The 17184-nt window shown below is 44.6% G+C and overlaps 1 protein-coding gene across 1 annotated transcript in view; it reads right to left on the bottom strand.

Moving 5' to 3' along the window:
- Positions 1-15160: 15160 nt before the first annotated feature.
- The window catches only part of GABRA4 (gamma-aminobutyric acid (GABA) A receptor, alpha 4), a 90460-nt gene continuing 88436 nt past the window's right edge, over positions 15161-17184 (bottom strand). Inside the window, exon 9 of the mRNA XM_015412763.1 lies at positions 15161-15694. Coding sequence (XP_015268249.1) covers positions 15161-15694 — 534 coding nt within the window. The remainder of the gene's footprint in view (positions 15695-17184) is intronic.

Here is a 17184-nt window from a genome sequence, read left to right as displayed (position 1 = left end):
GAGTGAGCTCCCCTCTCTAGTTCCAGCTCCTGCCAACCTAGCAGTTCGAAAGCAAGAAATTGCAAGTAGATAAATAGGTACCACTTCGGTGGGAAGGTAACAGCGTTCCATGCGCCTTGGTGTTTAGTCATGCCGGCCACATGACCACGGAAACGTCTTCGGACAGCGCTGGCTCTTCGGCTTGGAAACGGAGATGAGCGCCGCAACCCTAGAGTCGGATTCGACTGGCTTTCGAGCAAGGGAACCTTTACCTTTACTTTATGGATGGAAACAAGTACTTTGAATAACAGTAAACCAACTAAGGGCCCTACTAGATCTCTTGCCTCTTCTGTACATTGCAGCTGCAGAGAGACAAACCTGAATCAGGGCTGTGGTGCCAAGGGAGGAGGGCTTAACCCCTTTCCTTCCATGAAATTATGAACCAGCTCCTGGTGGTGCTACTTACTCTGGCAGGATTAAGTTGTAGATTTGCTTGTGTTTTTAAATCCCCCCCCCTTCTCTTTCTATGCAGCTCATTCACTGTTTCCTATAAATAATTTGGGGGATTTTGCATTCCTCTTCTTTGAAAAAACAGAAATTAGAAAACGTTTCCCCCCTATCCACGAGCATAAATTCCACATCGAGAAATGTCAGCAAAGATATAATCATTAACAGTCTTAATGCTTCTGACTATGAATAAAATAACACATCCTTCCACAAACAACGATACAGATTTTCACAGAAATCAAGTTCACCTAGGCTGAGGTCACACAAGTAGTTGCCGTGCTATAGTAGCGTTACCTTTGCAGATTTAAAGGGCATGATCAGACAGCAACATCTGCCTTCCGTGCCCCAGTCGTTGGCACCCTGTGTTGCCCCACTTTGGAATCAGGCACCGGGGAAAGTACAGTTTTACAGATGCCAGCGCTTCCACTCTGCTTTCCCAGACATCTGAACTTACCTGCCACAAAAGGAACCTAGAAGGGAAGTCCAAACCCGCAGATCTGTTTCCACTACTGTTTTTTTTAGTTGCTGTCTATATGCGCATAAGCACATGCGCCCATTTGCATTAAAACAAAAATGACCGGGCAGCGCACTCTGTGGTTAAGGCACTGCAGTAATGTGAACACCTCACCACCAACCAAGCATGCAGGGAAGCTGCCCCAAGGTGTGCTTTCTGGTTGGTCTGCCCCACAACACTTTAAACAGGTGCAATTAGAGGCACGCCCAGGTCACAGCAAGCCTCCCGTGTGACCGCAGCCTTAGAACTGATGAACGTTCATTGCAAAATTTTAAACGAGGAACATTTTAATGTTTAGGAAGTGAGAGTACATACTTCATGGTCATATGGCATTTCATGCCAAAATTTGTAAATGACCTTCAATTTTGGTCAGCTTCTTACATTTGCAGCTGGACTCTTTGTAACCCACCAGAAGTTAAAGATAAAAGCTTCAGACATAGATTGTGAATGTCACAGAACCTGAAATGTACAATGTATTTATAGAATAAAACTTGAGTCCATTGGCACCTTTAAGACCAACAAAGTTTAATTCTGGGTACAAGCTTTCACATTAGGGTTGCCAAACCCCCCGGTTTGCCAGGGGTCCCCCATCTGGTTTGCCAGGAGTCCCCCGTTTTTTGGGGGGGTTCTACCCGCCGCTGCCCAGATGGCCGGCGGGGGAAGCCCCACCCCCAACACCCACAGCCACCCATCTCTCTCCCTTTAAGTGTGTGGAACCCGTGTTTCCTCCCAAGCCTGATCTCCGCAAGCTTGCAGGGAAATGCCAGCTTCGTGCTCTTAAAAGGGAAACGCGGCTGCTCTTAAAGGCGAAACGCCGGCTCCTGCATTTAAAAGGGAAACGCCGGCTCCTTTAAGTGCAGGGAACTGTCGTTTCTGGAGATCTGGCGCACGGGCGGGGGGCGGGGCGGCGGACGTCCCCAACGTGATGTCATCACGTCGGGGATGCCCCGCCCCCTCCAGGAACGCCCCCAAAGTCCCCCGCTGGGGGTGGAAGATGGACTTGGCAACCCTATTTCACATGCATCTCAAAGGTGCCACTGGACCCAAGCTTTGTTCTGCTGCTTCAGACCAACACGGCTACCCCACCTGAATGTATTTATGTTTATTTTACCACCTTTCTATCCCACCCTTCTTCCAAGGAGTTGAGGGTCTTCCTTTTTAAAAGAGGAATATCATTTGCATCAGAATATTAATTCTCTAACTTTCTGTCTGACTCCTACAGCACAGGAGGTAACAGACCACATCTTTTTCAATTGCAACAGATGTTTTGAAAATTAGCCTTCAGTTTGTTAACTGCCATGGAAAGGCTTTCAGTAGGAATTCCAAATTACCTCTGATTACCTGAACAACAGCTGGATAGAGACTACAGCTGCAATCCTAAGGACACTTTCCTGGGAGTAAGTCCCCATTGTGTAACATGGGACTTACTTCTGAGTAGACCAGTTTAGGATTGCTCCCACCGTGTGGCTGCTAAAGGGGTTCTAAAAGAAGCCTCATTGCCTAAGGGGTGTGTAAACATACCAGTGCCGGTAAAAAGCAGGATTTTCGGGGAAAAGGTTAGTTCAGAAACTAGCAAACCCTATTTGATCTGAGGCAACGTAAGGGTATATAAAATAAACATGTACAGGATGAACAGACTTCTCTTTTGAGTGTACTACATTCAACTTTTCAACCTTATTGTCTGACTCCAACCCTAGATATCTTTTTTTTAAAACCCAGAAAATAAGAAAGCCTATCTTCCAATTCAGTCTGAACAATGAATGAAGCACATACACAGAATATTTTTTCCTTCCCCCAAATCCATTATTCATGGCTCTGCTGACGAAGTCCTTGCAATGAAAATGAATCAGCTCACAGCTGCCAGGGAAGCAGATTCTGACATTAATTGGTACAGTGATGAGGTTCATAAGCCCTTCAGCTGAAATGTGGCTAAAAGCAAAATATTTGACTTCCAAGCTCTCTGTTTTTCTTATGTTCTTACCCGGTAGGACAACAAGCTGTCATCCTCAGAGTCGAGACAAGCCAGGTTACAATATTTTAACAGGTGCAATGACTGAACTCTGCAGCCCAGCTGAGCAATTCATGCGGATTTCTGCCTCCTCCATCAATTCCCCTGCCACTTCATTTTTTTTTTTAATGTATAAACATGCTTATAAAGAACAGCGACTTGAAAAGAAATGTCTTTTGTGCTTTCCGACAACCGGAGTTATATCTTGTTGCTTTGCAGAATAACACAGTGGCTTCTGATGTTCACCCCAGAAGACAACAGAGATACAGAATTTTTGTTAAAATGTACTGTGAGCATGCTGAAACCATATCATTAGCAACAGATTTTTTTTAAAAAAAAATCCAGATACGATCAAAAATGAAAACAAAGCTTAATTGTAGTAGTACAGAACACATTCATCCTCTCGTCTCATTTTCTTCTGTTTCTAGGTGCCTGTACGGCCTTTGATGGAAGAATAATGATAAAAGGAATCCAAACCAATGAGCTTGGTTTGAATACACAGACTTTACACACCTAGAAATAATTAGTTGTGCTTTAGTCATCCCATTGATTGAAACAGGATGCTCATCACAACTAAGATCTAGATTGCCAACCTCCAGGTGAGGCATGGAGATCTCCCAAAATTACAATTGATCTCCAGACTACTTGTTCTCTTGGAGGAGGTCTGCATTCGAGTCCAGTAGCACCATGGAGAACAAGATTCTGGAGGTAGATCCAGGTGGGCAGCCATGTTGGTCTTAAAATGTGCTACTGGACTCAAAATTTGTTCTAAGATTTTGGAGGAATAAGCTTTCAGGAGCCAAACCTCCCTTTGTCTGATATGAGTTGGAATGGAGATCTCTTGAGTCTTTATATCTTGAATCCTTGTAAGAACTCAGCAATCCCCATTACAAGTCATATATGATGAAGGGAGCCTGGACTCATGAAAGCTTATACCCCGAAAATCTCGTTGTTCTCTAAGATGCTACTGAACTCGAATCTAGCTGTTCTAATACAGACCAACACAGCTACCCTCTGAAACTATCTTCCTGGAGAAAATGACTGCTTTGGAGGGTGGAATCTATGGCATTACACCCCACTGAGGTCCTCACCCTTCACAGGCTCCACCCCAAAATCTCCAGGAATTTCCTAATCCAGAGTTGTCAAGTCAACCCTACTGAAGTGACTAGCTTTTCTGAATCAGAGCTTTCGAAAATTTTGTCTCAGTTCAGGAAGGATGGGGCTCCAGAGCAAACTAATTTATGCAGTAGCCAAGTCACTCACTCACAACTTTAATGCCGGTAGCTCAGAAAGTAGAATTTTTGCTCACAAGACCCCACAGCTTAGAAGGAACACTGTTGTCAACCCTACTGAAGTCCCACTAATTTTAATAAGATGTACAAGTGACTTGCTTTTCTGAATCAGAGCTTTCGAAAATACTGAAAGGGGGGATAAAAATGTCACAGCCCTTCAGGATTCTTGAAAACTTATTGAAATCCACCACAACGGAAGGTCAGAGAATGTATACCGCCGATTAGGTACCACCAAATCTAAGAGGATGCCGAAATGGTTAGCAAGCAAAGTCGAGGAAGCCATAAATAAAAGGCAAGAAGGCTTCTTTAAAAATGGAACTCCTGCCCAAAGGAAGTGAACGAGAAAGAGAACACCCACTAGCAAAACAAAAGTAAGTCAATGATAAGGTGGGAATAAAGCAAATATAGAAACATATTGCTAAAAGCATTATGATAAACAATAAGACTTTCTATAAATATAAGCAGGAAACTGGACAGGGAGGTGATGGAGCCCTTGGAAGGCAAAGAGAAGAAAGGATTGCTAAACAGTGATGGGGAACAAATGTAGAGTCCAGTGGCACCTTTAAGACCAACAAAGGTTTATTCAAGGTATGAGCTTTTGTGTGCATGCGCACTATTTCAAATACATTGGAATGGAAGGTAGAGTTGAAACTTATAGACAGAGGCTGAACAGCAAATTAACATGTAACAAGATGAAGATGTCTTAAGATATGTTTTAAGATAAGTGATAGGGAGATTGCAAAGAAACTGAATTCTTCATGCCTGCTTTCATTGCAGAAAATCCCAGGGAATTGTAAGTAGCAAAAAGGGGTGGGGGAATCCAAAGGAGATCTGGGAAATTACAGGCCAGTTAGCCAAAAGCCTGTTTAGGTAAACTAGTGGATACTCTAATTAAAAACAGAATTATTAAGCACATGGGGAGGGGAACCTACTGAGGAAGAATCTGCCTTGCTTCTGTAAAGTGAGATCCCGCTTCACCACCCTTTTGGAGGTTGGGGTTGTTTTTTGAGAGGTTTAACACACACATGGACAGAAGGAATTCGGTAGGCAATATATACTTGGCCTTCCCAAAATCTTTCAACAGAAATCCCTCACCAAAGGCTCCTGAATGAACATAGCAGTCACAGGATAAAGAGGACAGGCCCTTTTGTAGGTTAGAAACCAGTCAAATAACAGGATGCAGAAAGGAGGAGTAACTAGCTCTTACAGTGAAGGAAAATAAACAGTGTAGGTCAACACAGATACATTTTCAGACTGTTCTTATTGAAGAACTGATAACTGATCTAGCATTTGGGATGACTAGTGAAGTGGCTCAAATGTTCAGACTGCACTAAATAACCTAGGCTGGTGAGAATAAAAGCAAATTTTGAAGAACTCCAAAAGGATCTCTCCAAACTGGATGAGTGGGCAACAATATGGGAAATGTGCTTAAATGTAAGTACAAAGTGATGCATATTTGAGCCAAAACAAAATTCTGATTATAGAGATCCTGACTGTACAGTCAGTGACATCATGACATAACTTCCAGAAGGAACCCCAAAGTGGCGCCAGTTGTATCTGGAACTCATGGGAAACTCTATGGTTTTACCTGGCAACCTTTGTTGTTGGGTGCCTGGTACACATGGTTATAAAGTCTACAAGCGGCTAAATAGTGATTGGCTTGTGGACTTCACTGGTGTAGGATGTGGTGATGACCACTAGTTTCGTTGGCTTTGAAAGGGGATTAGACAAGTTCATGGAGGACAGGTCCATAAGCAGCTATTAGTCATTAAGAAAAAAATGAAATCTCCATGTTCAGAAACATTTGACCTCTGAAAATCATGCTGGGGGCAACAACAGGCAGAAGATTGGGTTTCATTCCCTGCTTGCAGTCCCTCTGTGAGCATCTATTTGAACACTGTGTGAAACAGTATGCAGGGTAGATGGACCATTGGTTTGATTACCACAGATGACCTTATGCACTGAAGTTGGAGGAAGTATCTTATTTAGCTGAAGGGAGTCTTTGGAGCCAACCATATGGGCCTACTTTGGGGCTTTTATTATAAAGATTTGGTTGGGGTTTTTAATATTTTTATTGTTAGCTTGGACTGCCAATAAGTAGGACAAAAATATCCTAAATAAATAAATAGATGTGCTTGATTATTCAGTGGACCCACTGAATTCAGTGGAGCTTAATCCTAAATAAACGATTTGCGATAGAACTGGTCACTATTACCTTTTTCTATTGGTTTTGTTGGGATCAAGTCTCATCTAGCTATAGATAGACAGAGGCCCATACTGAGTAAGAATTTAAACATAGTTTGATACCAGACATTCACACCTGCAGCAGCCTTCATATGTGCACTTCAGGAGCACATAGGAGCGCTTTCTGGTCTCATATCTCAGCCACATAATGGGGAAATGACATTTACAAGAATCAATGTTACTCTGATTTATGCAGTTACATAAGTCACAGTGGCCATAGGTACAACCCCTCACAAAACACACCTGTTCTTGAATAGTGCTTACTGATGCCCCCCCACCATGATTTTGAGGGGCGTTTGAGAACCGAGATTTAATTTAATCTTAATGAAGATTTTCATTGCACTTTGAACAAATTCTTGGCTAAATTGAGTGATTTCTAATGCCAGCCTCACAGGACTGTCTCTTCTCCTGAGGTCTGATGTATCTGTAAATTCACAATTTATTTGTTTGTTTGTTTTTTAAAGGAGCTATATGGTTCTCTCATTACCTGCTTCAAATAGAATGAGAATACAGTTTGACTTCAAAAGTAGAACAAGTTCTAATAAGCTTTACTGGCTCACTTTGAAAATTTTGCTGTGGAAGAATACAGAAAGATAACATGCCCAAAAGGAAAATCAAATTTCATATTACAAAGCAACATAACAGAAAAGGGTGTATTTCCCCCCCATGAAAAGCATAATCACTACATTGGTTGTGGATTCAATAACAGAAACCAAACAGGCTCAGCTGCCATTGCTTATACAAAAATCGCATTCCTCTTCTCTGAGATTTTAAGCTTCAGCTATTCAAAAAAGCACTATATGAATGGTAAATAGTATTATTACTTCGTGACTTGTAATAGCATTACTTTTTTTCTGTATTTTTGGATAGAAGTACGCAGGTGTTGGATACAAGCACCGAAATGTATACAATACTATGACAAATAAAAATATATTCATTCTAGAAAGGGGTTGTTGTTGGTTTTGAACAAAAGAGGAACATACCAGAAAATGGCCTCAGAAGTTCATCTTAAAGAGTGCCTGCTGCGTTCTCATGAATAGGGGGATTATTTGAACATGGATACCTAGATTCTGAAATGCTATAGTTCTAGGCAGGCCATGTGTTTTTCCAGAACATGTAGATAAGCGCAGTGTGACTAACCTACAGGCAGGGGTGCACTGGTCGTTATGGCCACCACCAATGGCCTCCCCACCACCATCGGGCTGGCAGTGGCAGAAGGGTGGCACCCAGCCCACCTGCACCTTACATAGCGAGGGGGAGGTGGTGCCAGGCCCAGCGAGCAAGCAGGCTGCTTCTCCCTCTCTTCCTCCTTTGAAGGGCTGGGGCTGGGGCCCTTTTCTAGGGGCAATTTCCCCTCCCAGTCTGCCTCGGCATCATTCCCTGGCCACTTGTGTGCTGGATTCAAGAGGGACAGAATCAGGGGTCATTTCCTGCAGGAGCGCACAGGAGCGGAGCTCCGGCAGTAAAGAGCCCAGGGGGCGGGCACATGCAACAAGCCCCACGCCCTGCTCCCAGCAGCCCTCAGTCAGAGCAAGAAGTAGCCAGGGAAGCTGCAGAGCTCTCCCCAGCCCCCCGGCCTTCCTCTGCGAGGACAGATCTGCACGTCTCCCCCCCCCAATAGCTAGCAATTCAAAACAGTCCAGTGGAGCCTGAGCGGAGGGTGTTGCCTTCTGACACACTTCCAGTGATGTCAGGGGGTGTGGCATATGCAAATAAGTGATGCTAATGAGTTATGCTAATGAGCTCCTGCACCTTTTTTTCTACAAAATGACCCCTGGATAGAACAGAATGCAATCTAGAGCTTCTTTCGCCTTGCCTCCTTCAGCATTAAAAAAGTGACCATTGGGGAGAAGAGATGACAGAATGAAATGACATAGGCCAAGTAAAAAAAGGAGAGGAGGTACATAGATTAGCACATCAGATGACGGAAAGGTGTAGACTGGGGTTGGCCAAACTTGATTAAAACAGCCACAAAGAATAAACGTCAGATGTTTGAGAGCCACAAGACATGAACAAATATTACACACACGTTTTTATTGGAAAATATGCAAATTTGCTTTTTATTAACATTAAGTTAGACTGCATTAAAAAGCTGCATGCAGCTCCCAAGCTGCAGTTTGGCCACCCCTGGTGTAGACTAATACTGAGGATGACTTTGACCTACCCCCCCCCATTTAGTAAATAACTAACAAGAACAATAGATTCAACCATTTTCATAATTTTGACTGCCATTTTTCAAGTAGCGATTGTCACAGAAATAACTGCAGGTCTCAACCAGTTCCCTCTAGGGATGGGCACAAACCGGGAAAATGAGGTTCGGGTCATTTTGTAGTTTGTGGCATACCCAATTCGTGAACCATGAACCATCATGAACTTTTAGGAGCCAAATGAACTGTTTCCATTTGTGAGGTTTGTGACCTGATAGAATGTACATCCAGCATGCTAGAAACACTAAAATCACAGGAGATTTCCAGAGGACTCTCCTCTACCTACCCTCCAAATTTGGTAAGGATTGGATTTACGATGTCCAAGTTCTCACAGGATCCATTCTACACACTCCTGAACCTGTGCCTGTCAACATGACTGCCACAGGAGGTCATTTTGACAGGCACAGATCCAAGAGATTGAGGAGTGTATAGAATGGATCCTGTGCAAGCTAGAGACATCAAAGTCACAGGGGACCTCCCTCAGATGCTGCTCTACATGACCTCCAAGTTATGTTGTGTTGAAGTTTGGTAACCATTTAAATCGAGTGGAGACAGTCTGTCTGGAAATGTATCCACTCACAAACTGGCACAAACCTCCACGAACAGCTTGAAAGTCTGTGGAAAGTTCATGCCAGTTAACCTGCCACGAACTTTACTTTGAGAACCACAAACTGGCCAAAATGCATCACAAACTTTAGCCAGTTCATGCCCATCCCTAGCTCCCTCTTAGATAGGCTTGTGAGCCACCACACTGAACACAGATCATGAGCCATGCATACCAGATGCCTGGCAACTAGGCTGATGATCCGGAAGTGACATTGCACCTGTCTAGGAATCTCCAGAAACTCTATGGTTTTCACCAGAAGTGACATCTATGGTTTTCACCAGAAGTGACATCAGCCTTTCAAACATATTTTTCTCTCACCGACTGCAGCAGCAATGGAAAAGGAGAGCTGGGGTGGAAGATCCCCTGCCTCAAGCAGGTACCTGGCAACCCTTCTGACAACTCTGCTGTTTTATACGAAATCCAAGAGAAGAACTACGTGACACTGGCCATGGGTCCATCCCATGGCCACCAATGCTATTTTAGAAGCATCTGTAGTAAGGCCCTGATCTAGAATGGGCTTGTGGTGCAGTACCCTCAGGACGTCAGCCATGGAGAGTTGTCTCTGTACCTAAAAAGGTGCAGGGGAGAACAAGAGCTCCTTGGGGTGCCACAGCACGCACCTGATCCAGAAATGCTTCTAAAATGGCATCAGTGACCAAAGGATGAACCTATGGCCACTATCACTTGTCGTTTGGCCCCAAGTCACAAAGGAAAAAGACAGTTTATTATGTCCAAGTTGGACTACCATCGATTGCTCATAGGCTGCATCCAGCTTGATTGGTCATAGATTAAGCAGGCCTGCTCGAAGTTCTTTCCACCTAGTCATGAACTCTGGAGTAAATATGGGATTATGTGTGGTTCTATTCAATTATTTTTATGTTTTCATTGAATGATTTTATACATAGGCCCCGGTCACACGGAAGATTTTGGCCCGGGAGAGGGACGGATCGGGGGCGCAGCAAACGGGCGCGATCTCACCGCAACATTTGGGAAGTGGCACGCACCCGTCCCTGATCGCCCCTAAACCCGGGAAAGCCGCTGCAAAAAAGAACCTCCTACAGAGGAGGACTTACCTGAAGCACTGCAGCAAGCGTGGCCGTGGGATCGCCGCCGCGCCTGTCGTCCGGAGCAATCCAGGCTCCCAGCCGAACTGCGCACACATGCGCAGCTCGGCAGCCTCGCTCTCCCATCAGTAGCTTCCCCCCGGCATCTGATCGTGCTGGGGAGGAACTGCGCGGTGGCTCAGGGGATCTATGTGATCCCCCCCCCCCCCCACATGTTTCTTTTGGAGCGGCTTTAAAAAGCCGCCCTTTGGCTGTACTCCCCCCCCCCCCCGTGTGGCAGGGGCCATACTTTATTTTAAATGTTTTAACATTTAAATGTATGATGATTGCCGCCTTGGGGACCCATCTTGGGTGGAAAGGGGGCAAAGCACTGTTTTAAATAAATAAAGCAAATAAATAGGCATTGCTTCTTTATGTGAACACTATTTCTGATTTTTACAAAACTAATACTGATCTTAACAGCTTCATAAATATTGTACGTGACTCAAAATGGATACCAAGGTTCCAGTGGGACAGCCACAAGATCTCAGGAATGGATGCAGACAACCCAATTACCACATTTTCTAAACTCTAACATACATTTACACTGCGTGTGGTAAAATCCTCCTTACTATTTGACAGAACAACACAGGTCACCAAGTAATTCCAGAGTGTCTTTGGGATAGTCTGGTCATCTGCCGCAGATTTTTACATCTGATTCTAGTCTATCCTAAGACCAAGAGAAGAAAAAAGCAAACTTATGACTCCGCCACAAAATATTGGCTTGGATCTCATCTAGATTTCTACAGATGCAAGGAGGAGGGGGATTTCCTCCAATCCTCTTCTTCCATGGGAGACCTCAAATTCCTCTCTATTCCTTGGGGTCCCCCATCCTCCAGGAGCAGCATTCCAGGGAGTGTTTTGGGCTGTCAAAGGAGGGAGGAATCAGTGAAAATGGACTACCCCTTCAGGCACCCATGGAAAATCAGGCAGGATCCAAGCCATTAACTGGTTTAACAATTCAGACCTATGCGAAGTTACACCCTTCTAAAGCCATTGAAGTCAAAGGGTGTTTATTCTATGAAGTCAAACTATAAATATCATGAACACCCTCTCCCATGCAACTCTGGGCACTATGGTTTCTAGGGTTGCCAGGTTCCCTCAAAGTGCCCAGCGGGGGATCATTTTTTCCACACAATTATTTCCCTGCTTTTAACACCTTTGTGCCCGCCCTTTCAGGAAATGATCTGCTGTGTCTGTATTTCTCTATTTTTAAAAAGTCAATCAGGACGGCACACAGACCTTGAATTGTATTTCCCAGGCCATGTAGTGTTTCTCACTCTTTTTTTGGTTGTGTTTTCTTTTGGGGGGGGGGTATTTTTCATATGTGCGTGTGTGTGCACCTGGAAGTCATGGCGACCTCTGGTGACTGAGCCCTACTAGGGGCCTGGAGAATATTCAGAGAGGTGGCTGAATAAAGCCTGCCCCTGTCCTCCCATCTGCTGGTATTCCAAGGAGGTCTCCCATCCAAGTACTTGCCAGAATCGACCCTGCTTAGCTTCTGAGATCTGATTACATCAGGCTTGCCTGGGCTACCCAGGTCAGGGCGCCATGTTGTGTTCCATAGGGGAATCCCAAGCAGTGTTATATCCAAATAGCCAAGGAACTTGAAGCCTGGAACTTTACCTAGGACTGCACAACAAATTAGTCCATATCACTGTTTTTAGAAGGAGCTGTTTTTGTGGCTTTAAACTATACTCATACATTTTAGAAAGGCGGTGGGCAAAAACTGCCTACTTTTGAAGCCCTTAGAGCACTATTAGGGGGAAGATGGAAATAGCATTGTGAGGAATGGGGAAGGTGCTCCGTTGGTGCTGGGGACCATTCAACTGAACCCCACCTGCTGTATGGTATGGGGCAGGGGTCATTTAGTAGAAAAAGAGGTGCAGGAGCTCATTAGCATAACTCATTAGCATAACTCATTTGCATATGTCACACACCCTGACATCACTGGAAGTGTGTCAGAAGGCAACACCCACCGCTCAGGCTCCACTGGACTGTTTTGGATGGCTAGCTATTGGGGGGGGGCATGCAGATCTGTCCTCGCAGAGGAGGGAGAGCTTGTACCTGAATAAAACTTGGTCTTAAAGGGGCTACTGGACTGTTTTGGACCGGGGGTCCGGGGGGGGGGCTCTGCAACTTACCTGGCTGCTTCTTGCTCTGACTGAGGGCTGCTGGGAGCAGGGGGCAGGGCTTGTTGCATGTGCCCGCCCCCTGGGCTCTTTACTGTTGGAGCTCCGCTCCTGTGTGCTCCTGCAGGAAATGACCCCTGGCTATGGGGGGATGTGGGTTGGGCTCAGAGCCTTTCAACACAATTGTGTGCTGAAAATAAATAAGGTGTCCAGAAATATTGTTCTTGCCACACTCATTTGCTAATTTTTAATTTTTTTTTTAAGGACTGCTTCTTAAATTCTGAGGTCATATTTGGAAATTCAGTGGGTAGTATCCTTCCTTAGGCTGGAAAGGAACTCTTGTAAATAGTTTGGTCTGGGGGAAACAAAAGGATTGTTTGGAGCAGGTTCCTCCCTTATGACCTGAACCCAATTTTCCATCTTGCATTACAGAGCAGCAGGTTGAATACTAGACTGGTGAGTTGCTTCCCTACCACGATTTGCCAGCCCAAACACCAGCCCCACCTCTCAAGCACTAAGTATGCCATTTGCCTTTCACATGAACAGTGTTGGTGATATTGCAGATGCTAGCCAATAGCAACCTACTGCACTTTGCTTTTTTTCCCTCGTTCAAGCAGAAATGTAGTGCAGATCTACAAATTTGGTTTGTCATTTTTTCCCCAGAGCTTACCCAAAGAAAACTGTCTATTTGTTTAGGGGCACAACATTCTCAAACCATCTCCTGAGTCACTGTGATTCACTAGGTTACGTATAGTTAACAGAGACAATGAAACAAACAGTAATGAGATAATACCCAATGACAACTGACCAATGAAAAATTAAGTACAAGAAGTGGGACGAAACAAAGACAGATCAAGACGAGATGCAGCAATAAGAGGAGACAAGAGGAGGTAACATTTTATGCTTCAAACAAAACTGGGTGCAGCTGATTACAGAGGCATACATTGGAGCAACACAGGCAGCACTAATGCAAAAAAGTAAGTAGCTCGAGCTGTAAGACTATTCAAAATAAATTTGCCAGGGATGACCTGCTAAACACCCTAAACATTGACTCCAACATAACCTCAACACAATGTTGCATCAAAACTACCATAATTTCACACTTCTAGATTTGCTTGGATGTCGCTGACCGTAAGCCCCATTCTAAGCACTTACGGGCCGGCGCTGCAAGTCTTATGATTTGGTTGTATCACTTTAACCACTTAAAACAGTGGAATTCAAACAAAAAGATCCATTTCACATGTTGCCACAGTGGTGCAGAAGCCACATCTCTATAGTCTAATGCCATGGTCATCTGGACAACATCTGGGTGGGACCCATGTAGCTCCATATACACATCACCAGAGTGCTGGGGTAAGAATCATGAGAAGTGTCTCTAATACTGCTATGGTAAGCCATGAATTGGTCCTAAATCACTGAGACAGAGCCCCCTTCATCTGGAACCAGGACCGAGCTCTGGTTCAGTATTCACATAAATGAATGCAAAATAGTTATTTCACACAAAAACATGCATGGAAACAGTGAAGGGGGGGAAATCCCCTCCTTTTGGAACTCTTCAAAACAATAGGTCAAGAGTAATGGGAAGTGACCTTGGATGCAAGGGGCTCTTTTTGTAGCAGGTACTCATTTGCATATTAAGCAACACACCCCTAATGTAGCCAATCCTCCAAGAGCTTACAATAGCTCCTGTAAGAAGAGCTCTGTAAGCTCTTGGAGGATTGGCTACATTAGAGGGTGTGGCCTAATATGCAAAGAAGTTCCTGCTACAAAAAGAGCCCTGCGGGGTATAATTACCAAAAAAAATATTGTTTATGGAGTACATACACCAAATGCAGCGTAATGTTACTACCAGGTTGGTTTCAAGAAGGGGGAGAGCCAGTTTTTACTAAACAAGGGTACACTTTCCCGCTTAAGTTAAGCATTTTTAAAGTCTCATGGATTCCACAGAAAGTGCTTGAATTTGCCTGGGTCATATCCCTACTTTGCTAGACAAAAAGAACTCCCCCAAGACTTCTTAAGATCCACCATCCTTAGTTCAGACCCATAATAACCTGTGCATTTGACATATGAAACTGATCAGTGGAAAAAATATATCTCCCCCCCGCCCATTACCAGTCATCATGCATTTTATCATGGAAGGACTTTACTGGCTAAACGATGTCCAAGTAACGGTGGCCATGACTCAGATCAGAGCATACAGTGCTGCAGCCAGGCAGACCATGAAAATACAGATTTCTACCAGACCATATCTCTTGCACATCTGTATACACTGCAACTGGTCTGCACCTCATCTTTGTTCTCCCCAATGGCCTCCTGGATTTTGTCTGAATGGAGTGCCACTTGGAGAATGCCCGGAAGACACCATTCATACCCCATTTCCCCCCTCGTTGCGGAGTTAATTTACCTAATAACATCTGCCCTTTACCATGGGAAAACGAGCACAGAGGTTTTTTTAAAAAATAGCATTAACAGTTTCTTTTTTAAAAAATAGTTTTAAAAGAAGAAACTCTGCATTCAAAGGTGTTTAGAAGAAATTTCAGAAAAAACCCTACTACATAGCAGCAAGACTACATTAGACTTTCCGATTTTTCCATGGTGTCCTTGGATAGATATACCACCCAGTAGACCATGTTGAAAGCTCCAAAAGTGACAGGAAACAAAATGCGTGCATATTTGTCTATCTTACTGGTGCCAGAACTTGAGGGCAGAGGAGCTGGAGGAGGGTTGACGGCCGATGGCTTTGCAGATGATCCCAAAGTATTTGCTGTTGTCTGAATCTGCTCCAGTCTAGATCCAAGCAAATGGTGGATCGCTGGAGAACCAGCTGTGGCTTGCTGAGGGATGTATCCAGTTAGAACTGGGGTTGAAGGAGGGGCAGAAGGTGTCGCTCTCGCAGAAGCCAGTGTTTCTGAAACGCTAATGCGACTGAAAGGGTTCGGACTTGATGCCGAAGGAGATCGAGGCATAACCTCCGAAGGCCCCTGAGTTACTGTAGGAAGTGGCACCGAACTGTTTCCTGTGTCAATTCGCTTCATGTTCTCAGCTTCCGGCTGTACTGTGGTATTAGTCCTTTTCCTCACGTTTGAATTTGAGTCTGTACTCTGGAGGGGTAAAAGGACAATGTCAGTGGTTGTGGAAAGAAACATTTTCATTCCTGCCGTGTAACATTCAGCAAAGTGCTAACACAGAACATTCTCAAGTGCAAAACATCAGAACAGTCCTGCAGTTCAGAAGTACAGCTAGGGACTTAAATGCCACTGTATGGCTCAACAATAGCTGCACAGTCCCGAAGCCATTCTGGAACTGCTTGGGATGGCTACTAAGCCCTTGGCTTGGTGTAATTCAGGAAACTTTGGTGTGGTGCCATGCCAATGGATGCCTGGTGCCAGCGCAGCCATGTAAGCATATAGAGCAGTAATAGGTGACACCACACCTACACAGCCATGGTACCAGCTCAGGATACCAACTAAATCTGGAGCCGATCGCAGCGCTCTTAAGTAGTATATAAACCTCAGCCACAACATCCATATCTCCAGTGACAGGGCACATTTCTCTGCTCTCATGTTGTACATACTTAAAACAAACAAGTGGGGACATGAACTGTGGGAACACACACAAAAATAGAGGCATTTTGTGCTAACAGCCAAGAATGAGAACGAATGTGTAGTAAGTTAGAAAATAATTGTTCGTTTTCCTAAGGCTAAATTCACGAGCTCCTCGCCCAAAAGTTTAGTTGTTGCATGATAATGTAGCCAACTAGTGAAATATCTTGGCATGGTAAGTAGTGGAATTTCTTCCAAGCTATGGTACTGCAGAACTATAGACTGCAGAAGAGGGGAGGGAAATCACATATCTGAATACTCTACTATAAGGAATACTATACTATAAGGAAGGCCGAGCGCCGAAGAATAGATTCTTTTGAATTATGGTACTAGAGAAGACTCTTGAGAGTCCCCTGGACTGCAAGGAGATCAAATCAGTCAATCCTAAAAGAAATCAACACTGACTGTTCCCTGGAATGCCAGATAATGAAGCTGAAGCTCAAATACTTTGGCCACCCAATGAGAAGGGAGCATCCCTGGAGAAGACCCTGATGCTGGGAAAGATTGAAGGTCAAAGAAGATGGGGACGACAAAGGATGAGATGGTTAGACAGTGTTATCGATGCAACGAACATGAAATTGAGCAAACTCCAGAGCACGATGGAAGACAGGAGGGCCTGGCGTGATGTGGTCCAGGGGGTTGCGAAGAGTGGCTGTGTGACTGAACAACAACAACAACAACACATGAAAAGCTCCCTGCGTAAGGGGAAATTGGATTGATTCAACAAATGAGTATGGTTTGCATCCAAAATCCCGCAAAAGGAAGTTGGGAAATCTAGAAGGCAGAGTCTAGGGAGGGTGGGTCTGGGGAGGAGAGGGACCTCAGCCAGGTATAATGCCATACAGTCCACCTTCAAAAGCGGCCATTTTCTCCAGGGAAATGTATCTGCCATGTGGAGATCAATTGTAATCCCAGGAGAGCTCCAGCCACTACCTGGAGGTTGGCAACTCTAGGTGAAGCATGCCCCCCCCCACGATTTGCCTGGCCTG

This window comes from Gekko japonicus, unplaced genomic scaffold (genome assembly GCF_001447785.1).
Source record: "Gekko japonicus isolate JY-2015 unplaced genomic scaffold, Gekko_japonicus_V1.1 scaffold682, whole genome shotgun sequence".
NCBI lineage: Eukaryota > Metazoa > Chordata > Lepidosauria > Squamata > Gekkonidae > Gekko > Gekko japonicus.
This window is presented reverse-complemented; position numbering and strand designations above follow the sequence as displayed.